Below are 27908 nucleotides of genomic sequence, written 5' to 3'. Positions count from 1 at the left end.
TTCTAATTCAAAGTTGAAATATATGAAATTAACTATTTTTTAAAATTACAAAGCACTATAAAAAATATTATTAATTGAATGCTTTATCTGCATAAATCATAAAACTTCTAAAAACCTCAAAGAATGAATTTTTTATCGGAAAAATAAAGAAAAAACTTTCCTTTTTTTGCCTCTATTTTTTTTGTCGGGAAGTGGGGTGATAGAAATATGTCAATATCCCATACACCTTGGGCTGATAATAATAATAATCGTAAGAACAAAACCGTTATTAAGATCATAATCATAACACACCATAGTAGAACATTATTATTAGTAGAAAAATTGTTTACTGGCACTGACCCGATCGAAACCTCTACCCTGAAGCATCTGTACGAGTCTCACTATCTCATCATTCTCATCAGTCTTCCAGCCCTATCTTCCCACCTCCCAACGTCGTTGCAAAGCACTCGTAGACATCTAAGATCAAAAAGATCACCAATGATCATAATCTCGAGCATTTTGACCTCTAAACTCTCTCCTTATAACAATCGCAATTACCAGTATTCTTCGAGTCTTTTAACCGTAAATTTCTTGAATTTCCTGCTTTGGCATTTATTGACTTTAGTAAATGTAAGCGTATACGAGCAGTATAAATTTATAACCGATATTCCCGATATCAGCGGAGACTCAAGAAATTCTACCATCGTCTCCTCCCATGACAAGGAAGATGATTACGCTATAGAAGAATATTTTCTTTATGATGAATTGGACAAACACGAAGATTACCTGACAGATATCTTCTCAAAGATCCCGCTTAACGTTCCCCATATTCTCAAAATTCCTAAAGTAGTTGTTAATCAAGATCCCAGCAGAGTCAAAGATGGATCGAATAATACTGAATTCCTCGCATCTTTACTCGCTTACAACACATACAAAAGAAAAAGATATAAGAAAGTAGTTTTTCCTAATTTTTACAAGATGCCCCAGGGCAAGATGGGAAATTCTACCTTATATTCTTTTAATAGTAGTACACCTATTTCTTACAGTCATCTTTATACCAAAAAACCGATATCATATTCGAAGCAATTTATTCCGCCACGCTCCACCGCGGTTTACGATAATCATAATCGCGTAAGAAACGTTGGGAGGCGTCAGCATTTACCCGCTAAAAGTAAGGCTACAAAGACAATAAGATCTCACCCGGCCGCTAAACTCACGGTTAAAAAAGCTTTGAACGACAAAGATGAAACTGTCGTTAATATTTCTAACGAAAATATAAAACCGTCATCTGGTTTAATCACTAAAATCCCGAAATCAAAGATCATCCCTCTAGACGCCGTTAAAAATTCTACTACCTTTCCTCCAACGGGAAATAATTTATCGACAAATACGAATAATAACAACCTATCAGCTGTTACTACCCATAAGAATATAACAACCATTTTCAAAAAGAAAACGGATCCAAATTACGTTGGCGGCAGAAATAAATCGTCAAATGTGGCCTCAATGACTGCTCATAGAGAGAACCAATCTGGCCGGTCAGAAGTTGATAAAGTGACCGAGTTTCTCAAGATAGTCGAAGAGTACGAAAACGACGCCCAACACTGTAAGGCGGGTACTACGGTTAACTTAGGCGATGGAGTCATAGACCAATACGGACTCAAGAGATATTACTCTCAGGCGTTAATAGCGGTCAATAGGGCTAACCTGCTGACTAGGTTATGGCGGTACGCTCCCAAGGAAGTTCTAGATAGCGAATTCCTCCTCTACAGCTTAGTGAGATCGATGGTCGAATCCGACGTAAATATTTTCGCCGCGGGAAATTGCTACGATAAATACGAATACAAGGATTATTATTTGTTCTGCCCTTTTTCTCATTATTTGCCGGACGGAAAGCGTATCTTGGTAAAAGATCTGAGCGTGCAATACAAATACATGGGGAACGAATCTGAGTGGTTCCATAGCTCTAAGATGTGGGCCAAAAATTTAAGTCGATTTCAGAAGCTTAAAGGTAATTATAAGTTTTTTATGTATTGTAACTGTTACCCAAACACGAGTTGGAACGCGAGATACAGGTAAGTATCGTTGGAATTGGAGGAGGAGGGGGGTTCGGGGATTGGTTGGTTAACTCTGGGATACCCTATTAGTCATTGAGCACGGTCAATAGTATATTTATTTCTTAAATATTTATTAATTGAATTACTTAAAATTTTTGTTCAAAAGTGAGGGGGGGGGTCACATAATTTTTATCAGCTCTGCTATCGTCAAATGCTAACTGGACACTCCATACGGTGCATCAATCTTATTGCAGGTAGTTTTTGAGTGAGAATCAGATTTCTTTCGCCTATTTATGCATTTCCTCATTTCTTAATTAATTATTGTATATATATATTATATATATTTTTTTTAATTATATTTTTCAATGTGGTTATTGGCTTCACTCTACTATGAACTCTTACCATTCCTCGAAATGCATCTTGATTTGAGAAAAACTCAAAATAGGGATGTTTTTTCTTAGTATAAGTTTGTTTTTTGAAATTAATTATTTTTAAATATAATTTTTCAAAAATTCTGAAAAGATAAAAAAATAAAATAAAAACGCAATAATGAAATATATATAATAATAAAGATACAAATATAAAAAAAATATAATTTGATTTTTCCTTAACTTTTTTTTTTCAATAAAGTATTTTTAGTTAAATAACTGTGGGTTGGGGTTTATATTATTTTTTTGTAAAGGTGATTTCTTATCTAAGATAAATTTATGAAAAATATTATTTTAGTAGAGGGTTTTAAAACTAGTGTTATAGAACGGCTCGTTTTGAATCCAGAAAAAATATAGCGCACGCAAGCCTGAAGAATTTTGTCTTCATAGAAAGAACAAATATCTAGGCAAATATTATCGTTTCAAAGCTTTCTAGCTAAACTATTGAGCTAAGCCGTTTAACAACACTAGGTTGCGTTCAATTATGATTTAAAATATTAAAATTACTTCATCCAGAAAAAAATATTACTCACGACTGAAGATTTTGCCTTCATAGAAGGAACAAAGGTTCTAGATAAGTATTATCGAAATCTAGAAGCTTAAGCAATATATTTTTTTTCTAGCTAATCTGTTTAACAATACTAGTTTTAACGTATTCGCATAACATTGACCTGCGCTCATTCCTTTCTAGACAAAAAAAAACAATATGATTAGTGTCAAAGATTCTTTAAACACACGAGTCAATTGAAGTCATAGCTTTTTAGATTTACTAAACAATAAGGTTGAGAGTTTGGAAAGGATGTGAAAACGTGGAAGGCCAAAACTTTAGCGGGCCCATAAAGTTAGAGCCAATATAAAGAAGTATAAATTAGATAAAAGAGATAGTACGAATAACACAAAATGGAGAGAGGTATTGAAGGAACTTACCACCAGAAAAAGTGAAAGCTAAAGAGAAAAAAAAATTCCTTACGACATAATAGTACTTTCTATAAATGTCGCATAATCAAAAATATTTTATATAATTAATTCAATAATACCCCCGTTTCCAACGGCTAGGGGTTTTATATATATATTTTTTTAAACTTTAAACTTATAATAGATTTTTTAAAATGTTAGTTATCATTTTATTCCTTTTGGCTTTACATTTATAATGATAGACCTGATTGTTTAATTGATAAAAAAAAATTAATTATAGATCATATGATATCCCTTAATAAATTTAAAAAATTTTTTTTATAATTCCAGTTTATAATGACTTTTGAAAAAAATACAATAACATTTAAGGGTAACAAAAAAACAAATTTTCTTTAAATTAAAACGCTAGAAATATTTTTTAAGCATAAAAACAGGATAAAGTTTCAAAAAAAGACCAGGAAATTGTTTGAAAACATATCAAAAAAAATAAGGATGTGATAGTAGAAGTAGAAAAAATTTATAATATTTTCTATTTTAATCTTGTATTAGTGAATCTTTTCTTTCTTTTCCTTCCTTCAAATTATTTCCCAAATATTACGTTTTTTTTATGACTTTGTACAGTATTATAGTTTTTTTTTAAAAAATATGTCTGTTTTAAATCATAAACTTTCCTATGAAAATTGATAACCAAAAAATTGAAAAAAGGATGTCTTTTCTCAATAAGAAACAAACAAAACATGTACTTTTACATACCATTTCATTTTTAGGTGTCTTTACAATCAAATTCCAAAATTAATGTTTATTATAATAAATGATGATGAATAAAAATATAGGAAAAAAAAAATTTTTTTTAAACTTATTTTTTTAAAAACCGCTAACCCAATATTTTAGCCTAATCTGAAGATCATTTTTTAGCGGACCTGGTGTTTTATAATGGCCTTAGACCGAGGTTTGCGGGCTAAATATTTTCAAATTTAAATTTAGCTTATTTAAAACAGTCGCTAATTTCTTCTAATAATGGTAAATTTCAATATCGTAAAACCTAATGTAGTTAAACGGCTCGTTTTTAAGGCGATTTTTTTAAAAAAAACGGCTAACTCAATATTTTATCCAAGATATATATTTATGCTAACCTTAAGATGGTGCTCATGGCACGGCAACAAAGTTTTTGAACGTCTTATTTAAAAATAATATCGAGGTCTAAAACATTAATTTTTTTTAAATTCAGTTATAAATGCGCACGAATTGCGTTTTAACGCAAACGTTTCAAAACGCAAATAAAAAAAAAACAACGTAAACGCTACTATGTTTAAATTTGAACCTTTAATTATTATTATTAATTATTTTTTTTTATATATGAAACAAATAAAAAAAAACGCTGTCCAATTTAAACCCTTTGCGTTTTGAAACGCTGCTTTTGAAACGTTCAATTTGTGCGAACTATTAGCCGCTTTTAAAAAAATCGGCCAAAAATAGGGTATTTCTTTTGATATTAAATATGGGCCAATCAGGCCCGGGGAGAGTTTGATCTAAAAATTAAGGCCCCACAAAGGTTCTCTGGATTCAATGAAATTCACTACGATTTTTATTTGACCACTAACTTGAAAAATAAAAAAAATTTATATTCTTATAACTAAATTTATTGTTTATGAAATGGTTTTTTTTTTGCTGAAAAATTACATATTTTTTTTTTAAAACAAAATATATTTATTACATTTTTTTTATTTTTTATAACCACCATAGAGAAAATAATTAAATTTATATTACTTTTTTTAAAAAAATAAAAATATAAATTTTTATTTTATTTGTGGATGGAAATGAAACCATTAAAAAAAATTATGTAAATGAACTGTTATTTAATTTAATTTATATTATTTTTTTCCCCTTAGCCCCTTCTCCTATAAAAAATATATTAATATTAATATTAAATTTGCGTTAGTTATATATATATACACACAAAAAAAGGTCTGAAAATCTGATTATTTAATTAGAAATTAAAAAATTAAAAAAATGATATACCAAACCATGGGAATGGAAATTATACAAGGGGGGGGGGGGGGTTTAAAATTGAATAATATTTTTTTTTTTGAATAAGAAATTTTATTATCTAAATTATACATTTATAAATATATTTTTTTTGGTTTAATTTTATTTTTACATATTCTGAAAAAGTAAATTTTTTAAAAAATGTGGTTTTATTAATTATATTCGGGAATATAATTAATGATATATATAAAACTACAAAAATAAGAACAAAAGGCCCCGAACCCTAACGTAGAAGATAGCCGAGTACCTATGACGCGAGGGCGGAGATAAGAAATAATAGCGTAGTCAAAATTTTTAGGAAGATACCTCAGGGTTTCTAAACATGCAATTGTTAAGTTATTCATTTTATAATTTAATTATCGTATGGTGGAAAAGGGAGCTCAGATCCATCTTGGAGTGGGGCTAAATGGCACTTGGAGGGGTAGTGTACCGTCTTACCCTCTCTGGGACCCTCGATGCGACTTTCTGAAATTGGGGCTATTTAACCCGGTTTTTTTTTCTCTCACTCCTTCATCCATAGTTATTATATTTTTGATATCAATTTTTTTTATAAAGTTTGATCAGGTGTTTTTATTTTGTAAATGCTACGCTTTGAATGAATGGGTGGTTACAAGAATATATAGTCCAGGCATGGGAAGGGTGAAATTTTACCCCCCCCCCTTCTCATTGCATATTTGCCTGTTCTGTTCTCCTACACATCCCTTACCCCCCCCCCCCTCTCTCCCCCTAAAATGTAATATCATTATAAGAAAGAATTTGAAAGAAAAAAATAGTAAAAGTTTAATATAATTTTTTTAAAATAACGATACTTAAATTCAAAATTTTTTGGGGAAAAATAGAAGCATTTTAATAATATTAAAACAAAATTATTTTTATAAAAAATCTGATATAGCCCAAAGGCCTGGAATTAGTGGACCCTAAATATCTCCAATAAAATTTATGGGGAGTAAAATTTACCTTAGAGTGTTCTCCCAAAAAGCTGTCTCAACTTTTAGAAGAACTAAGAGTACTAATCCTAAAGGGGGGGGGTATACCCTAATACCAGTGTTTAGCAAAAATCCTGGATACGCCTTTGATATAGTCTAATATGTATTATAGTTTGTTTTTTTTATTAATTAACTGATTCCGATCATTGATGTCTAGACCTTTGTGTCAATCTATGAGCAAAACATTTATGGCCTGCGTAATATTATTCTGAATAAAATATTGAGTTTAGCCGTTTTTAAAAATCGTCTCAAAACGAGTTGTTTAACAACACTAAGTGCTAAGTTATTTCCCAAAAATTAAGGTTCCCTAGATTACAAGAAATTTTCTAACAGGAACGCCTTACTTGAGTGAGACTTTTATATGTAATAAAAATGTAAATTACGAATTTAAGGAAATTCAAATCATTTATAAAGATAAATAAATAAGAGGAAATCTTAAAAGTTATTTTTAATTTTTATATATATTAATTACAATTCAGAAAAAATGTAAAACTGGACACTTAAAAACAAATACTATTTTAAATAGATATAGTATAGGTATGTTACAAGTCAATTTGGGTAATTATCTAAGTATACGGTAGCGCATTGGTCAACGTGTGCCATATCGCAAAGAAATCTGGAATACACTTCCTGAAAAAAAATATATTAAGATCTGAAGACAAAAAAATCAGCCTAAAATAAATTATTTAAAGTTTGATAAAATTATACTTACAAATTAAGCGTAAAATTATTTGCTGATAGCATTTTTTGTTTTGTTTTGAAATTTTAAACATTTGATTTTACCTTAAATATCTATTCCAGTGAGTATAGAACTAGTAATCTGTATCGGGCCTAATTTTTCAAACCCGGCCCGGCCCGAAAATATAGAAATTAATTTATTTTTTTTAAATTATAATTAAAATAAAAGATATATGGCGTCTAGTTTTCTATAAATAAAATCAAATTATTTTTATTTTACAGACAAAATTCATGATAAAATTTATAAATTTAAGATATATGTGAAAAAAATTTCAAAATCCAACTTGACGCGGCTTGATTTTAGAAGACCTATACTATAAATTTCAAATAATTTTACGTCATTTTTGAACTTTTATATGGCAAGGCTTTCTTTCTTTCTTTCTTTCTTTCTTTCTTTCTTTCTTTCTTTCTTTCTTTCTTTCTTTCTTTCTTTCTTTCTTTCTTTCTTTCTTTCTTTCTTTCTTTCTTTCTTTCTTTCTTTCTTTCTTTCTATTCTTTCTTTCTTTCTTTCTTTCTTTCTTTCTTTCTTTCTTTCTTTCTTTCTTTCTTTCTTTCTTTCTTTCTTTCTTTCTTTCTTTCTTTCTTTCTTTCTTTCTTTCTTTCTTTCTTTCTTTCTTTCTTTCTTTCTTTCTTTCTTTCTTTCTTTCTTTCTTTCTTTCTTTCTTTCTTTCTTTCTTTCTTTCTTTCTTTCTTTCTTTCTTTCTTTCTTTCTTTCTTTCTTTCTTTCTTTCTTTCCTTCCTTCTTTCTTTTTAGACCGGGACCGATTTGGGTTTATTTTTATAAACGGCCCAATTAAGATTTTAAGGCAAAATAATATTATGTAAAGCCTGAAGATTTTGCCCAAGATGGCAGAAAGGTTTGGACACCTCTAGTCGCTAAATCTCTGTGCTTGGTTAATATTATTTTGGCTAAAAATCTTAATCTGGCCTAATGCAAAAAATCCCTGATCCAGTCGTTCAACCACAAATATATATGGTCAATAACGAGGCAATATTGTCCAACATATATTATGTAATTAGTTCATATGGATATTTTTAGAAATAGACGATTCAATTTACACATCTTTCTTCCTCTAATGAATGGGGTTGGTAAGTGGAGTGGACATGAAGAGGTAAAACGAAAACATGAAAATTGGAGGTAGGAAATTAAAAGATTTATACTATTCCATAAAATGTTACCTTTTCATTAATTTACGATTTTATATAAATATGGGCAGATTAAAATATTAAAATAAAATATTGTATCGGTTAATCAGGTTAAATTATCTGATGGGATCTTTAATTTAATTATGCCGTGTTTGGAGGCTGATGGTCAGCAATTCCTTAAGTAAAACAGATCTTAATAAGCTTATGGGGGGGGAATGATGGTAATGTTATAATTATTCCTAAAGGAATATAAGTAAGCAATCAGGTATTTGGGATACTAAAGGATCTAAATCAGGGAAAGAAATACTCATCAGCGTCCTCAACGTCATATTAGATATGACTTCTCTGATTTAGGGCAACTTACAGGAAGAAAAACAAGGAGTGGGTGAGCTTCCTAAAAAACTGCTCTTTCATAATAATGACTCTCATTTATCATTATAAAAAACCTTTTTAGATTCTAAAGGTCAAATTTTCTTGAGGTGTTACTAAACGAACGAAAAAATTAAATCATTTTATTATAAAAAATTTAGTGCTTATATATTTTTAGTTTTTCGGTCAAAATTTTTTATAAGATAGTAATAAAAACTGCTAATTTTATTAGTTATAAAAAAATTTTATTTTTTATTATGTTATTTTTTTGTTATTTTTCGATATTTTCATTTTCATAAGTTATAATAATGAATAAAAATGTAATAAAATGATGTATAAATTTATATTAATATTTTTTATATATTTTATATATATTAGGGGAGAATTAGACCATAATATTTTAATATTTATATTTTTAATATTATTATATTATATTATGTTATATATATTATTAGTAAGTAAATATTTAATAAAATATTTTTTTTATATATAATCCAATTTGATAACGATTTAATAGAGAAATAGAGAAATTGGATTTCAACTTAATTTAATGATTTTTAATATGATATGATATATATATATATATATATATAATAATAATAATATCCAACAATTTATACATGAAAAATTTAATGAAGCGTGTTTGGAGGATCAATATATCATCGATTTGCGCAATTTTGAATCACTTAAAAATCTCAGCAAAAATACAAATTTGTGAAAAATTGCAATTTTTTTTATAAAAATATTTTGCTCAATTTTCTACAAAAAGTATATCAAAAAAAAATATAAAATTAGATATTCTGTAATAATTTATATCTTATAGCTTGCTTGATTTTTAAGAAAAATAAAATTTAAAAAAAAACTCAAAAAAATAGGTTATTGAAAAATTGGGAAATTTGAGGAAACGAATAAAATTATTTAATATCATAAGAGTAAGTGATGTGTGATTCAATTTATCATGTTACATAAATCTAATAATTACGCTATTCAACAAAATTTGAAAAAAAAACGAAAAAAACGTTTATAGCCTAGGAAGACTATCATTCCATGCATTAAATGGAAAATCGTAATAATCGGTTATTCTTACGATTTGTCAAATATTCGATTTGTCAAATATTCGATTTGTCAAATATTCGATTTGTCAAATATTCGATTTATCAAATATTCGATTTGTCAAATATTCGATTTGTCAAATATTCGATTTGTCAAATATTCGATTTGTCAAATATTCGATTTGTCAAATATTCGATTTGTCAAATATTCGATTTATCAAATATTCGATTTGTCAAATATTCGATTTGTCAAATATTCGATTTGTCAAATATTCGATTTGTCAAATATTCGATTTGTCAAATATTCGATTTGTCAAATATTCGATTTGTCAAATATTCGAATTGTCAAATATTCGATTTGTCAAATATTCGATTTGTCAAATATCCGATTTGTCAAATAGTTAAAAAAAAATGGAAGTTCCATTAGAAACATATTTAACAATGGCGTAAGTAAAAGGATGAAGAATTTCCCTCCAGGAAATCGACACCCTTACCCCTTCTTCCTAAAAAAATGAATGAATCGGAGACCTGAGGGCCCACCCTTAAGCCAGGATTTTATAATTTTTTTTGAATATAACCAGGCCGGAGCGCTGTATTTTTAAAATTAAATATTTTAAATCGCCATTTATTAAAGCTAAGTAAATTTTACCAAAATAAATATAATATATATTTTTTTAAAAAAAATATCCGGACCGGTCCCGAAATATATAAAACCCGGGTCGGGCCGAAAAAGTCCGGGGCAAGTCGGTCCGCGTAAATGGTTCTACCTTCCCTTATAAAAAAATAATGATTATAATAAGCAGATTTAGCGAAAATTCGAATTTTTTCTTGTTTTTATAACAACACAACACAATCAAAACTAAATAAAATTTTGAACCAAAAATAAAATAAAGCTCAAAATATTCCTTATTCAATTTCAAAAAAAACCTTTAAATCTAAGAAAGTGGCTACATATTAAGGAATTCATAAAAATAAAACGTTTTTTTATAAGGATTTTGCATATTTTTTTTCCTTTCTTAATTCCCAGTTTAAACTCTTATTTACTTAATCGATAATTGATGAATTTTTTTTTTTTTAAAAAAAACAACAAAACTTGTATTTTGTTACCAAGAAGTCTATATTATTAAAAAGATGGACAAATATTAAATTACCAAATATTTAAAGTCCATATCTAACATAAATATATATTTTTATGGTGGATCATCATATTGTAAGGTTTAATTTGGATACGAATAATTATTCACAACAAAATCCTATTATAATCGTTTATAATCATAATATTACCCCAGTAAAAATCTGCATGGCCGAGCTGGAAACACCCCCTTCCTCCAAACCTCCGGTCAGCAATAATAAGAAAATTTGGGCGGGGCATACTTGGGCCAGCATATTATTCTCCAGGGGGGGGGGGGGGGTTTAACTGTATTTTGTAAAAATTATGATCGATTTATGCTATGAGTATAGGTTTTTAAAAAAAAAATTGGTTAATTCGATTATAGCGTGATGCGAAATAAATTCTCGTCTAAAAATCCTTGAGAGCTCGGATCTTATATCGATCTTCTATGAATCGGCTATTCCTTGCATCTCGGTAAATATACTACAAAATCGGATCATGAATTTGGGAATTGAGAGAAGGGATTTAGATCTTTTTCCCTTCTTCTTGATCCTAGCAGATTTTTCTTGCACGACCGGCATCCCGATTTTTTTTTTCGAAAAATTTTGTCCCTCTGGCCCCACCCGGGTTTTATATTTTCAGGCCCCGGCCCGATTTTTATAATTTTTACAGCTAATAAGATGGCGATTTAAAAAGAGAGGGTTTTAAGATACGAGACCTGGCCCGAGGTTATAACGGACCGGCCCTGCCGATGGGCGGGCCTTCAGGTCTCTTATAATTATAGAAATGTATTTTCCTCCGGAATATATTTACTCCTTATATATGTAAACATATCGATGAAATGTAGATAAATTAAAAATGAATATTTCTTAATTAATTTTATTTTTTTTTCGCAAAAAAATATAAAAACGAAGTATGATTTTTTTTTTTTAATAATTAATATAATTTTTTGAAAAAATAATTAAGTTTCGATGTTGATATAAGGGATGAAAGAGGGAAGGAAGTTGGGGTGGAATGGGAAAAGAAATGAAGATTGGAATGAAGATTGGAATGGAAAAACGGGATGAAAAAAACTAAAGCTAACTCATTTTTTTAAAAAAAAATAAAATAATTAAGGATAATATATTACTCTTTGCTAGACTCGAGAAAATGGTTATGAAATTTATAATTAATAAATACCACAAGGGTCGGTGCATATTATTTTTATATTTAAAAAAACAAATGAAATTTTAAAATCAATATCCAATTTTAATCAGCTGTAAAATCATTACAATTACGAGATTTGTTTTACCCATTCATTCGTTTCTTCTCATACTTTCAACCCCCCCCCCCTCTACCACTCCTTTTTTTTGAAGACTGACGATGCATCCATTAAAAGTGTACAAAAAACAGCTGAGGACACCATTTTGATTACCTATAATCATTATAAAAATATTTTAAGTCCGAAGCGAACTTTCTTAAAGAATCGCCTGATCATCGAATAAAGGATATCAATATAATAGCAGTTTTTTTTTAAATATGAGAATAATTACCATATGGATTAACAAAATGGCGGGTCCAGCTGATTTGCATACAAGGACGCTTTCGAGTACATTATTATGAACACATCGCCAGTCTAGGTATTAACTACCTGTCATGGGACCAATGAGAAAATGGGATCTTTTTGTTATTCTAGTTGTAATTTCAAAAGCTTGGCCTGGTAATATAATGTAGTAATTTAGTATTGTAAAAATGAACCCTAATTAAGATTTTGTACAAAATATTATCCTGTTAAAGCCTAGAGATTTTTTGGCTGAATAGATGGCACAGAAAAGGGTTGGAACGATCTCTATTCGCCGAATTCTCTGAGTGAAATCTGAAATCGAGCCGTCAATCCAAATCAAAGCCGTCAACACTTAAAATAAAGTCTATTTTCATACATTTCTTAACACATTATACAATCATTTTTGTTTTTATTTTTTATTTTAAAAATATAATGGAAATTTTGTTGATTGAAAAATTTTAAATTTTTTTTTGTTAATTGCTGTCATCATTTTGAAATCCGACACCCGACAATAATAAATTGATTTAAATTTTCTGCGAGAAAAAATAAAAACACATAAAAATTTTCGACGAAAAATGATATTCTTTTTCGATTTTTTTTAAAAATTTACAAATCCTTGTAATTCTTATTTTTTCCGATTAAAAGAAAGGAGAAGCGGAAAATATCAGAAATTTTTTTTTTACTTTCTTATAGAAAACGTATAAATCCCACTTTATTAATATAATATTCCTTCGATGGAATTCATTTGTAAGAGTAAGGATAAGGATTTAAAATCTTCCGGAAGCATTGAAAATTTTTTTTTGATACAATTTAACTTGAATGACCCCTCACCGCAGATTAATATCGCGAACGGGTTTTGTAGCTGCCAGAGCGGGCGTTTTATTTTTTTAAAAAGTTGTAAAAATTATTATTGAAATCGTTTCAAGATATTTGTTTCTGTATATAGATTTGTATAATATAGTGGCAAAAAATAAGTTTTATAATTTATCGCAAGGTTTTAAAATGATTTTTTTTCCAAGTAATTTTGTCAAAATTCCCGATTCGGGAAATGACTAAACCTAAAGATTTTTTCGGCATAGCTGGACAGAAAATGTTTGGGACATCTTATTCGCCAATTCTCATTTATTGCTTCACGTTACTATCGTTACAGCTAAAAATCCTAAACCTCGCTTTTTAACATCACTATTTCCCCGAGGATAAAACAAAAATAATACGATGTATAATAAACATTTATAAATGTATAATAATAATAATTAATAAAGTTATTTATATATAAAAGCTAAATATTGATGAGTTTTAAAAAATTATTCTATTTATTATACATAATTTTTTTTAAATAATAGAAGGTATTATATATAAACGTTTTCGAAAATTATCCAACATTAAGCAATAAAATGTTGAATAGCCCTTCCCATTTCATTAATAATTTAAAAGGGTTGTTATAATTGGACTCACAATTATTATATTATATTATTATTTAGTAAAAAGGCGAAATTTTTAATGGGTTTTTTTTTAATATACTCAGGTTACCTATCATAAATAATCTTGATTTTCGTGAAAACAATTATAAATTGATGATATTACTGGAAATGGGTGATTAGGCATAATTCATGACTTCCTAGTGGATAACTATCTTTTGAGTAGTGTTTACCCCCCAAATGGAGAGAACTTTAGGTTCCTTTCTACAACCCCGATAGTCATTAGAAAATTATTAAATTAAAACTCATTTTTTTTCTTTCTATAATGACAATATTTTATACTAAGTATTTTTTGGGAGCGAAAGGTGAGTGGGAAGAGTTCGGGAGGGATAATTTTTCTTTTAAAAAATTTTAACTAAAAAACTTGGAAATTTGTCGAGGGTTCTTCATGCCCCTGTGCCCTTTCCTCCCGGGAAACACTTTATGCTCATGGTAAAGGTACGATACCAAATAATGTTTTGTCTTCACTAGTAGTGTTGTTAAACGGCTCGTTTTTATCCGATTTTTAAAAGCGGTTAACACAATATTTTAGCCGGAAAAAAGCCTCGAGATTTCTCTAATAGGTGTCTAGACCTTTGTGCCACGTATGAGCCAACTTCTTCAGGCTTGCGCAATATTATTCTAGATAAAATATAGAGTTATCCGTTTTTAAAAAATCGAATCGAATAGAGCCGTTCAACAACACTATTCGCCGGATTTCCTAATTTTCGCTGAGATCATAATTTTATCGAAAGCAGGCTGTATTACTTATATTATAGCTTCATTAAGTAATATTTTTTTTCCCATATTAGCAAAATAAGATATAGATACAGATCCCATATCCTATAATATTCTAGTGACCGATTTATATTTAAATGCAATTTTTAAAAAAGTCGACATAGAACCCTATAATACTCAGTTTAAAATCTTATATAGTATATTACTAAAAAAAAAATTTTAATCAAGGGAACCTGTTTTTTATTTATTTATTTATTTACCATGTGATAGTTTAAAAAAAAACCAATATTAAATTTAATATAATATTAGTTAACGATCACCTTTCCTGAATTCACAGTTGTGGTTAGGAAAATTGGCTCCATCCCCTTCATTAGGATAGACTAGAAAGAGCTATAGACCCATGTTCCCTTAGACCTGTAGATCTAAACGAAGTTAATGGCACATCTTAATGTGGTTAGCTTTTATCTGCTTCATTTCTACGTTTGGTAACTTCTAACAAGTGGTACTATTTTTTTCCTAGAAAATAAAATGGGTGAAAAATTTAGCGCTCTTTCATTAGAACACTGAATTAGAATAGAATAAATCACTCACCAATCCATCTTGGAAGAAGAAAAAAATTAATGTAATTAATTAGTTTTTATTTTTGTAATTATTTTTTCTCCTTAGTCTATTAAAATAAATCTTTCTTTTTTTTTCTCACACAGATATTTCATATTTCTAATTAAAGTTTTTTTTTTAATATCATAGTTTTTGTTATAATTCCATATGCATACTATTCTTAATTCCATTTCCCAAACATATCGTTTTATTGGTAAAAAATTTACTCAAACAACTAAAATTGATATTTATTATGAATTGAGAGACATTATAATTAACTGGGAATTGATTAGAATACCTTATTATATTTAATCATCAATTCCTGAACAACTTCTTTAGGGTATAAAGGTTGAAGGTAATTCTTCAGCCTGACAGAGATTTTTTTTTTCCTGGAGGCAAAACCCTAGAATAACCCTTTGTGGCTCGGTTTGAGCCGATTTTTAAAAAACGGCCGACTCAATACTTCATCCAGAAAAATATTACCCAAGCCTGAAGATTTTGCTCATAGAAGGAACAAAGGTCTAGCCCTATATTATCGAAATCTTGAGGCTTAAGCAATATTTTTCTGGCTAAAATATTGAGTTTAGCCGTTTAGCAACACTACCCTTTACGCCTTCTCTAGTCCATTCAGTTCTATTAGACTCGACATCCCTAGAAAGCTACAACCCTAACTTACATATATATATATATTCATGTCCTCTCCGTCTCCTCATTCCATTCATATTACAACTTAGGCACTTGATTGATTTATTTATATAACAATTTTTTTTTTTTTGCTTGAAATTAAAATCAGATTTTCACAAATTTATGTCTTATGTCTCTTTTTTTTATCTCTTTATTCATTCACCAAAAAACAAAACACTGTATTTATTGACTGTCACATTAATATAAATTAATAATAATATATATATATATATATATATACAACAATATGCATATTTATTACATAATATTATAATATCTTTTTAATAGGACAAGCAAAAAAGAGATATGTCAATTTGTCGTTTATTTTTTTTTTTGTATTTTTTCGCGTGATAAAATTTGTATTTAAATTTTTTTATCCCCATTTTATTTTTTCGAATAATATTTTATGGAAAAATATAAAAAGGAAGAAGAATGTTTGAATGGAAGCTGATGAGGGAACGTTTCATGATAAAAAAAAAATCCAAAAATTATTTTAAAAAATTTGAAGGATTTCTATTTTTTTTAAAAACGAAAGGGAAATTAACAGGCATTAGTTTTTGTGGTTTTCAAATTATCGATAAAATTGAGAAGAATGGAGATAAATCACTTTCGTACGGATTAAAAAACCTACTTAACCCCAGGGTCTTTGTGGTTTAGGCTGGATGATTAAATTTCCAGAAAGAACTCTGTTCAGGTTCCAGGGTCTCCTACCTAACACGAGGAAATGGGCACAATATGCGCCTTTAAAATTTCTAGGCGATAGCTCGGGGGGGGGGAATGCCCTATTAGTTAAGATAAACAGTTAGTGCCCATTCTATTGATCAGTTTTATATTTTATTCATCAGGAGAGCCTATAGCTTTCATTAGTTTAGGTAAGATCGAGGTTTTCCGCAAGACCGAGAAATAAAACGGACCAGCTTATAGACCAACCCTTACCCTCCTCTGGTTTATATGGCAGTGTAAACTATTTTGAAAGAAAATCTGTTATCGGGTAATTAACCCCATTTAATGTTCAAAATTTTTCTGATGAATGTAAAATTGCGAGATTGGGGAAAAAAAATAGTTAATTCTAGAAATGGCCCAGATGAGAGTGTTGGGATATTTTTACTTATTAGTAGAAAACAGCTGATTTGACATACTAAAATATAGCTTAGCGAAAGAATAATATAATCAAATACGGGAATATTTTAAATATTTATTTTTGACTTTCTCCCTCCACACTCCTACGCCCATTTAAAAAAAAATAAGGTGTGTATAATATGCGGTATAACGGGTCAGCTGACGCCCCAGAGGAACGGGAAGAAATATTAGCCGTCACCTACAAAGACGGCCATTGGAGCAAACCATATTTCGATTGCGGAGGCGGAAACATTTGGATGATGACGTATACCATACCATTCTTCGGCTTCAAAAACGGGAGCTTTTATTTCAAGTATTCTTACTCATAACATTAAATTAGGGGCAAAGTTATCATTGGTAGGGTTAATTAGGATTGGTTAAAAATTTTATTTTAGGACTTTTTAGGAAATTAAAATTAGAGGAAAGCGGGTATTTATGCTTAACCGTAGTTATCTATATAACAATTATTATTATGAAATACAATAAAAAAATGAAAGTATATAGCTATCAATATCTGTCACTTTCTAAAAATTCTAAGAAAAGTGGAACTTACCCTAGGTTGATTTTTTAAAAACGCGAGTAAGGTTATAACCAAAATAGTATTGTGCAATAATTGCGAACAAAATGAGCGTTTCAGACACTGCGTTGCGAGCGCAAATAATGCATTTTCAAAATGGCCCTCGTGCAAATCGGTAAAATTTACCGTTTGGCATTAGCGACCATTTTAAAAATATGCAAAATAGGTCTGCTTTTATTCTTCATTTTGTAAATATTGTATAATAAATATAAATAACTTACTTATATAAACCTTAAAAAAAAAGGAAAATATTTAGAAATTAAAAAAGAAATAATAAAGCAGACGATAAATAAATTTTCCAAAAGATAAATCCTTTTCTTTTTTTTTAGAAAACTTATTTAAAATTTATTAATCCATGAATATTAATAATAATAATAAAAAAAAAACAACCTCAATTTAAACAAAGGGACGCGTTACGTTTTTTTTTTAAATTGAAAAATATACGGCAAAACGCATAAACGCTCAATTCGTGCGCACTTATAAGTCTAGCGATTTTGATCATATAGCAGAAAGATTAGGCGCTATTGGTTAAAATCTTAATCGGGCGGATTTTAAAAAAACCGACCCAAATTGGTCTTTTTAACCACCCTAGACTTAACCACAAAGTTTCAATCTTAATACAAAAGTAGGTAGCTCAGACTTTATTTTTTTTTTTACAAATCCACAATTTATTATTTTAAATGGTTAAAAACAAAACTAAAAAATTAGAACGCTTAAAAATAAAAACTTAATTTATTCTTTTAAATTATATATAAAGGGGAAACCTTATCGTATTATAAGAAACTTTTAGCGCTTTAACTAAACTTCTAATACCAAAAAAAGGCGTTCCAAAGGGAGTTAAATGTAGTGAAGGGACTCGTAAATCTTTTTCTACAGATAAATATTCTGGTTTCTCTTAGATCTCCGAAATCAAGATATTACCATCATATTCTCTTTCTTTTCTTTCCTTTGAAAGTAATAAAATAAATGAAAGGTTTTTATATTAAAAAACTGTAAAAAAATATCATTTTCTTTTCTTGGTCAGATTTTTATATATATATCTAATACGATACTAATATTATAAAGGACAAATATATTTAACGAAAAAAATAGAAGAATTTCTTCCCAATAATCAATCAATAAATTTATTACGAAAATATAATTTTTTTTATAATCGAAAAAAAAATAGAAAAATTAATAGAAAAAATTTTTTTTTTCCCCTATTCTTTTTTAGATATTTAATGATTTATAATTCTATTTTATTCCTTTTGTCTTTTGTATTTTTTAAATATTTAACCAAAAAAAATCCTTTGGTGAATTTCTGTGTAGAGATGAATTATGAATTATGACTCGAAGTAAACCTAAAAAATTTTGGCCAAAATAATTTTTAAATGAATTTTATCAAATTTTTGATATTAGAAATGAAAATTTAAAAATAAAAAAAATGGCTAACATGTAAAGAGGCACAAGTGGAATAGATATAGATTTGAGAAAAGTCGATATAGATCAATGCCCTACAAGCGGAAACGATACTACCGTAAATGTATTCGCCGATTCCGATAAATGCCAAAATCGATCCACTGTTGTAAGTATCTTCAAATTCTTTTGATTATATTTCTCTTCTTCTCTTCTCTTCTCTTCTCTTCTCTTCTTCTCTTCTCTTCTCTTCTCTTCTCTTCTCTTCTCTTCTCTTCTCTTCTCTTCTCTTCTCTTCTCTTCTCTTCTCTTCTCTTCTCTTCTCTTCTCTTCTCTTCTCTTCTCTTCTCTTCTCTTCTCTCTCTTCTCTTCTCTTTCTTCTCTTCTCTTCTCTTCTCTTCTCTTCTCTTCTCTTCTCTTCTCTTCTCTTCTCTATTTTCTCCCCATCTTTCTCTTTCTTTTTCTCTCGTTTCTTTTTTAATTTATTTTATTTTATTTTTCTTTGTTTTCCTGACTTCAAAAATAAAAAATCTAACAATTACAAAATATTATATTTTATGAAAAGTGTATTCCGGTAGAGGGCCAAGGATTCAGGAGAGGTTCTTACAGATGCGTTTGCAAGAAAGGATTTTATTTCCCTTTCAAGGAGAGCCCAGAAAAATATTTCTTGGGAACTGATATGGAAGATGAATTCGATAAATATATAAAAGTATACACTCACATCACATAATTTAGAAAATCCTTTTTTTTAAGATAATGTCCTAGAGAAAAATATCGGAACAAAAATACCCATTGACAAAATAACTGTAAAATCCTATGTTAAAAGGAAAAACATTAAGCGCAAGATGGAAATTTTTTAATATTAGCCTATTTTTTTCTAAAATTAAAAAAAAATACTTATATATATGTTAGCGGTAGTGTTTTTAAACGGCCGGTTTTGAGCCGATTCTTAAAAGCCGCTAACTCAATATTTTGGTCAGAAAAATATCGCCCTAATTTTCTAGATTTCGCTAATAGATGTCTAGACCTTTGTGCCATCTATAAGCAAAATCTTCAGAAGCTTGCGTTATATTTTTTCTGGATGAAACATTGAGTTAGCCCTTTTTAAAAATCGGGTGAGACGTTTAACAATACTTTATTTTTCTCAAATTTTGATTTTAAAAATCCAATTTAACCGGAAATGCGTACCATGTTTGGAATGCTTACCCCCCCCCCCCTAAATTTTAGAAATTTTTCCATGAACTTTTGAATTTAATATAATTTTAAATTCACTTATTCATAGATTTTCTATGTATAAATGAGTTATCAATGATCCTAAAGTTATCTGCAAATTTGCCTAAAATTTAATTAGATAGGTATTCTAAACATGCTGAAATGCATGTCCGATAACATTTTTAAATTTGCCATTGACACTAACATATTTATTAGATAAGAATTAAAAAGTAGGAATTGTATAGTTACTCTCATTGTTTTAATAGAATGGTCCAAACAAATATCAAGAGATGATATGTTTACCATGCCCTAAGGACTGCGAAGAATGTGTCGACTTTAGGCCATGCTCTGTCACCACCAATAAAATTTTAAGGATAATCATTCTATGCCTTCAATGCATGATAATGTGCGTAGTGCCGGCATTGGCTTGGTTCACTTGGGCTTATAGAGATATTAAAGTTTTCTTTCTTTTTTTAAAAATCTTTATTTGCTTTCTTTCTAAATTTTCATTTTATTTTATTTTTTTTCCTTTATTTCTAATTCATTTATTCATTACATTTATTTGATTCATTTATTCATTTATTCATTCATTCATTTTATTTTTTTTATCATTTCATTCATTTATTCATTCATTCATTGATTTATTTAAACATTCATTAATTTATTCCATCATTTATTCAACATTCATTCATTCCATTTATTCATTCACTCATTTATTAATATATTTATTAATTTCATTCATTTATTTACACATTTATTCATTAACACATACATTTATTCATTCATTCATTCACTCACGGAATCATTCATTCATTAATTTATTCATTTCCAAGATTTTTAGTCACACATTCATTCACTCACACATTCATTCATTCACACATTCATTCACTCACACATTCATTCATCCACACATTCATTCATTGTTTCATTCTATTTATTCATTCCGTTTATTTATTAATTCATTCATTGTAGTATATTATAAATACAATTTTTAGATAGTCAAAGCTTCAAGTCCGGTGCTTCTATATATATTCCTAGCAGGAGCGCTATTCTTATATTTGCCAGTAATTTAATTTTCAAAAAATATAAATAATAATTACACAAAATAAATAATAAATAGAATTATGAATAAATAGACAATCATAACATAGATAGTATATATTATATATATATATAAATAGGTTATAGTTACCTTTCCAGATCCGTCTACAGTAACATGTACTATGAAACTTTGGTTCAGGGAAATAGGATTCTCGATAGCTTACGGTGCTATCCTATTCAAAACCTGGAGGTAAGAAAATTCCTTTTTTTTTGCTTTCATTCTTTCTTTCTCTTTCTCTTTCTCTTTCTCTTTCTCTTTCTCTTTCTCTTTCTCTTTCTCTTTCTCTTTCTCTTTCTCTTTCTCTTTCTTTTCTTTTCTTTTCTTTTCTTTCCTTTTCTTTTCTTTATAAAATATTTCCTTACTCATACGACTATATTAAAAAAAATTTTGAGTTATATATCATTTCTTATTTTCATATTGCAAAATTTCCCTTTTAAAAATATCATAAGGCGCCCGACCCTCGTTTGTTATAATATTTTAATTAGTTGCTGTCAGACGTTACTTCGAATAAGTAACGCGTTACTCGTCACCTCGTGAAAATAAAAACGCGTTAATGCTTCCCTCGTTACTTTAAAAAAAACATTAAACATTGTTATAATAAATTTTATTTTTTAACAATTTTTTTCCCCATAGATAATTAAATATTTCAGATTAAATAAACAAGAGCTTATACACCGCTTTAATTTAACTGCGCTAAGCACACCTTCAACTTGCGCTAGAAGATGGGAAAAGTTGTATTATATTTAATAATTAATAAAAAAAAATTAAATTTGGAGTTAAAAATATTTAGAAGATTGATCTTTATTTTCAAAAAAAAAAGTCTTCAAAGATCTTCATTCAAATCTTTCAAAATTTATTCTCAAATTATATTTTTATTCTTCACATATTATTTTTTTTAGATGAGTTTATTGATGAAGAAACCAAATGAACAGTTAAAAAAAAATAGATTAACAATTTTGACTGCAAGTGTTATAAAATTCAACACTAAAAATATCGTAAATTAAATTAACATTAAATGAAAGAACTTTGGTGGTTGATCTGTAATTAAAAACCCTGCTTAAATATATGTTTTAAAAAAAAATATCCTAAAAATTAATTGACCAAAATCTTCCATAAATTTTTGTTAAAAAAAGGTTTTGTAAATTAAAATTTTGAAATTCCTTATCAAATAATTATTTCTCATTTAAAAGGTGTCTATTATGCTATATTCGAAAATGTGTAAATTTACTTCTTTTTTTTTAAATATACAAACTTTGAAAAATAGATAGGGGAAAGAATTCACAAAATTTAGCCATATTTGCATTTAAAAAAAATAATTACAGGATTGCTAGAGTATTTAGAGTTAGGTCTGCAGCCAAGATCAAGATAACGGATATGGATTTAATCAAGAGGATGGGAATCATAGTAGCCACCTTCCTGGTTTTGGTTATAGCTCGAACAAGCGTATCGCCGGCTAATGTTACCACGATATACAACAAGGAACACTTAAAAGCCTACCTTTGCGTAACGGATTGGTGGGATTACTCTATCGCTTTAAGTTTTCTTAATCGTATTTTCCGTTAATATTTATAGCTCCCATATTTTTAAAATGACCCACACTTTAAGTTTGAAAAATTAAACTATAGTTTAAAAAAAAAATTACTAATTATGTTGTAGTCGTTTAGAAAATTCAGAACTATTCTTCATTGACACTAGTGTTGTCAAACGGTTTGATTTGAGTCTTAAAAACGGCTAACTCAATATTTTATCCAGAATAATATTATTTAAGCCTGAAGATTTTGGTCATAGATGGCACAAAGGCTTGGACATCTATTCGCCAAATCTCGAGGCTTATAGTCAATATTATCCGACTAATGAGTTAGCCGTTTTTAAAACCAGCTCAAATCGATCCGTTTAACAACACTATATGAACTCTGTTTTTTCAGCAAATATTTAGAAACTCATATCATTTATAGCGCGCGAATTCTTTTCTAAAGACCTAATAGTAAATGAATACAACATATGTGTAAATTTTTTAGATAATTTTATAACCTTTTTTGAATATACGTGAAATATTTAAATTTTCTTTCTGAAAAGCCGAACTAGCACTCTTACTTTGGGGCATCAAACTCAGCTTCGACGTTCGCAAGGCCCCCTCCGAATTCAACGAAAGCAAATTTATATCGATGGCCATTTACAACGAATTTTTGCTTTCACTGTTCCTCAATATATCCCTGTTAAATTTTTTTTATAATTATTCGAATTTGATACGGGTTTAGAAGAAAAAAAATAAAAATTTTCAACATCTTCCATTATATTAAAATAAGGATTAACTTCTGACCGGAATTGCTTCCCATTTTATATTTTGTTGAGGTCTGAGCACCTCAACTTCTTTCTTTCTTTCTTTCTTTCTTTCTTTCTTTCTTTCTTTCTTTCTTTCTTTCTTTCTTTCTTTCTTTCTTTCTTTCTTTCTTTCTTTCTTTCTTTCATTCTTTCTTTCTTTCTTTCTTTCTTTCTTTCTTTCTTTCTTTCTTTCTTTCTTTCTTTCTTTCTTTCTTTCTTTCTTTCTTTCTTTCTTTCTTTCTTTCTTTCTTTCTTTCTTTCTTTCTTTCTTTCTTTCTTTCTTTCTTTCTTTCTTTCTTTCTTTCTTTCTTTCTTTCTTTCTTTCTTTCTTTCTTTCTTTCTTTCTTTCTTTCTTTCTTTCTTTCTTTCTTTCTTTCTTTCTTTCTTCCTTCCTTTCTGAAGGTTTGTTAAAAGAGATGTGGAACAATATAATATTAAATTTATATAGATCTTTTTTTTATTCATAATTTTATTTTACAAATTATAAAGATTCTTCCTTCAAACATATGGTGATCCGGACCTATTGTACATAATATTATTTATCCACTGTCAATTAACAACGACATCTTTACTAGGATTGATATTCGGAAATAAAGTAAAACAATATTCATATATTGTATAATTATGCTTATAATAAATATTAATATGCCTATCAAATTTTGATTCGGACAGATAAGTATATATAGTAATAAATACGAATATGATTAATTTTAGTATTATTCTACTTTACAAATATCTTACAAAAAAATAATTAAATTTCTTACATTTTGGCTTTTATGCAATTGTATCGGGATACTAAAGGTCCCTGAATTCTTTGCCGCATTACTCCCGTGCTAAAAAAGTGTTTCTCTTTGTTCCTCTTAGAGTCTAAGTTTATTCTGTTTTATAGTAAACCAATGTGTTTAAAAATTGTGCCCATTTTTATTATCTCACATTAAATAGACACTGAGGAAAATATCGTATTATTTTCTTCAATTGATTTGGTATAATAGTTTTATCCATCTTAAAACACCATTGTTCGTGTAAATATTTACGCAACGTTGAGGGTTGTGGATTAAAGAAAACGGATTATGTTTTGTGCAAGTTTCAGTTTTTTTCCACTATCAAACTTTCCTGAAAAATTGCGACAGAATTCCTGTAATAATTAAATAGATCTTTGAAATGGCTCATATGAGCTTTCCATATTACTAAGTTTTCTTTGGAAAACAAATTTTAATTAACTAAATTCTTCTTTGAATATTTATTGATATAGTTGTTAATATTTAACAAAATAATTATATTTATCACTAAAAGAATACGGGTTAAAAACACAAATATTTCGTGATTTTTTTATGCTTAACAAATTATAAATCGTGAATAGTGTTGGGAAACTCCCAATTCAGTCAAACTATAAAACAGCATAGCTATATTTTTATCCAAAAAAACTCAGCTTAGAAGCTTAATTCAATTTTTCAGGCTAAAGGCTTGACTAGGTGATACGTCTTTTATGTTTTCCATGCCAAATAATGTCATCAGCTGATTTCTATTTAACTAAGTTTCAAATAATGTCATCAGTTGATTTCTAGTTAACGTTCAAATAGTATTATCAGCTGATTTCTATTTAACGACCTTTTAAATAGTGTCATCAACTGATTTCTATTTAACGAAATTTCAATATAGTGTCATCAGCTGATTACTATTTAACAAAGTTTGAAAATAGTGTCATCAGCTGATTTTTATTTAACGAAGTTTAAAAATAGTGTCATCAGCTGATTTTTATTTAAACGACGTTTCAAATAGTCTCATCAACTGATTTCTATTTAACGAAGTTTCAAAATAGTGTCATCAGCTGATATCTATTTACCGGCCTCAAAAATTCGTTTTTTTTATTACGAAGATTAAAATGAAATGATCAGTTTAAGAAAATGTATTATTCGTCGCCTTAAAATACTGATCAATAAACACAAAATTTAATTTATTATTTATTAATTTTTTTTAAAACCAAAAAAAAACAACAGATTTACTCGATATACAAGGGTTTGGGAAACAAAGCCGGAGGAACTATCGATCAGGCAATTAAGAACAAGTTCTTCAAAGGCAAAGTTGGTGGAACCGAAAATAAGAGCCAAGCGGCATCCTTATTGTCTCAAAGCGGTGATACAAGTTACGCTAACATCAAGGACCAGGATACGGCGGTACGTCGAGTGTCAAAAATCATTTATGTTTCTACTTCATGCTGACAATCGAATAATTTTAACGGAATTATATAAAAGGGGGAGAGGGAAATTGGGGGGGGGGGGTTATTTATGAATTATGATTAAAACCGTTCATAACGTGTCAATCAAAAAAAATATAAGAAGATGCTATCAAGGTCTTGAGTTTTTTAAAAGGATAAAATTATGAATTAAGTAGGTGTTAAAGCTTCTTCGGTTTAAACTGTTAATGGCCGCCTTTAATAAACATTTAAACCTAATTAAGGTCAGTTAGATCTTTAACTTTTTTTGGGTTATAACCCACCAAGTCATATGATCTTCGATATTATTTATAGTACTATTCAATTCAGATTGATTGAATGGAGATACATAATTTAATCCCAAGCTTTATATCAAGTGCCCATTACTCATTAGTCCTTCACATGTAGACTGAACTATTATTTTTATTATAACTTCATTGATAACAAAGAAAAATTGATAAATAGTTGGCCGGTAAATGTATAAATTGTTTCTAATATTTCTGGCAAAATAATAAATTATTTTAATAAAAAAAAATGTTATTACGTCAAACTTTTAAAGGCTGAACTGAAACGATTATACGCGCTCGTTGAGGCCATGAAGATTCAAAATATGAAATTGGGGAATCGCCACATCCCGGGTTACAACAACATTCTCAAGGCGAAAATCTTGAAGAGCAAAAGCACTTCCCATTTCAAAAAATCTTTCAGCACCAAACGCAAAAATTTGATACGTAAATTTTCTAACGATTTACTAGACTCCATAACGGATTCGTTGTCTTCCCCTCAACACCCCGCATCTTCTTCTAACAAGAACAGACGCGCGATGCAAAAAACTTCCAAGTATTGGAAGGAGAGGATAGATACGGCGTCGTCGGTGATCGATAAGTTCAGAGATAGCAATAAAAAAAAACGAGTGAGGGCTCTGGGAGGTAAAAACGTTCTTACATCCAGTAGGGATAGTAGGCTGAACGGTCAATCGTCACCCTCGAGGAGTAGGTTAGGAAGTAGTTCAATGATCATTCATTCGGGGTCTTCCATCTTCCAACAACCGCTAAAAGAAGAAACAGAACGGGATCACGGAGGAGAAGCGGAAGATAAAGGAGGCGGAATTAAGATGAAGAACGGTTTAGCATCTACCGATAATCCTTCCTATCGTAAGCGACGCCAGGGCTGGTTCTAAAAGGAAAAAAATAGTCGCGGGAGACGTCGTCAGGAAAAAGGGAATACTAGCGGGACCGAAAAAGGCGCTAGTGATCCAAAACGAAATCTTTACGATAACCGCCCAACCTAACCCCGAAAGGGATGCCAAACTAATTTACGTGATCAAACCGAGATTCGTTACCTCGTTTTCGTTAGACGAACCCGAAAAAGCTTATAAGACGTATCTCCCTCGTAACATAACCATTAACTTCGATAACGGGGATATCAGCATTTGAACGAACGTGCTAAACACGAAATCCACACAATTTATTATGCAATTAAATTTCTTTCTTATTTATTTTTAAAAAGAAACCAATATTTCATAATTGAATAGGATATAAAAAATGGGTGTATATTATAATATATATATATATATTATAATACTAATTAATGATTATTTATTTTTTGAGCTCAAAATTTTTCGAAGTTGTTTTCATTATATTTTTAATTTTTCGATCATTTCTAAAATCTATTTTTTAAAGTAGGTATCCAACAAGAAAACTTTAAACTAGTTGTTGTTAAACGGCTAACTCGATATTTTATCCAGAATAATATTATGCAAGCTTAAAGGTTTTGCTCATAGAATGGCACATAGGATTGATCATCTATTTGGCGAGATCTCGGCGCTTAGGCCAGAATTTTCTTGGCTGTAATGTTGAGTGTAGCAGTTTTTAAAAATCTCGCTCAAAAATAGAGCCGTTCAACAAGTCAACTTTGACCAGTTGCGTTTAAAAAAAAAGAAAGAAAGAAAATAGATTTTAAAAAAACTAACGAAAAGTTAGAAATTATGAAAAAATGAACAGATTTGGACATTGCTTCCTGGGGAAGAAAATATAAATTATTTCGAGTGATAAAAATTTAAATTATTTAAATTTTAATTTTTTTTTAAAAAAAAAGGGGAAAAAGATTTGTTTTCTTGCCAA

The 27908-nt window shown here is 28.9% G+C and overlaps 1 protein-coding gene across 1 annotated transcript; it reads left to right on the top strand.

Moving 5' to 3' along the window:
• Positions 1–27347, top strand: LOC135923524 (metabotropic glycine receptor-like). Its single transcript, XM_065458323.1, has 12 exons — positions 1–1990; positions 17095–17278; positions 18983–19106; positions 19503–19646; positions 20416–20607; positions 21145–21213; positions 21331–21440; positions 22574–22788; positions 23328–23466; positions 24063–24168; positions 25571–25747; positions 26345–27347. Exons 1-12 carry the CDS (start codon positions 208–210, stop codon positions 26963–26965), a joined length of 3864 nt encoding a protein of 1287 aa, XP_065314395.1. The 5' UTR covers positions 1–207; the 3' UTR covers positions 26966–27347.
• The last annotated feature ends 561 nt before the right edge of the window (positions 27348–27908 follow it).

The sequence above is a fragment of the Gordionus sp. m RMFG-2023 genome, chromosome 2, assembly GCF_954871325.1.
Source record: "Gordionus sp. m RMFG-2023 chromosome 2, tfGorSpeb1-WG-v2, whole genome shotgun sequence".
Taxonomy (NCBI): Eukaryota; Metazoa; Nematomorpha; class Gordioida; order Chordodea; family Parachordodidae; genus Gordionus; species Gordionus sp. m RMFG-2023.
This window is presented reverse-complemented; position numbering and strand designations above follow the sequence as displayed.

Coding starts and splice junctions, on each gene's coding strand:
- LOC135923524 (XM_065458323.1), top strand. CDS start 208: ATGTCAATATCCCATACACCTTGGGCTGATAATAATAATAATCGTAAG. Junction 21,214..21,330: donor CGCTATTCTTATATTTGCCA/GTAATTTAATTT, acceptor ATATATAAATAG/GTTATAGTTACCTTTCCAGA. Junction 21,441..22,573: donor ATCCTATTCAAAACCTGGAG/GTAAGAAAATTC, acceptor AAATAATTACAG/GATTGCTAGAGTATTTAGAG.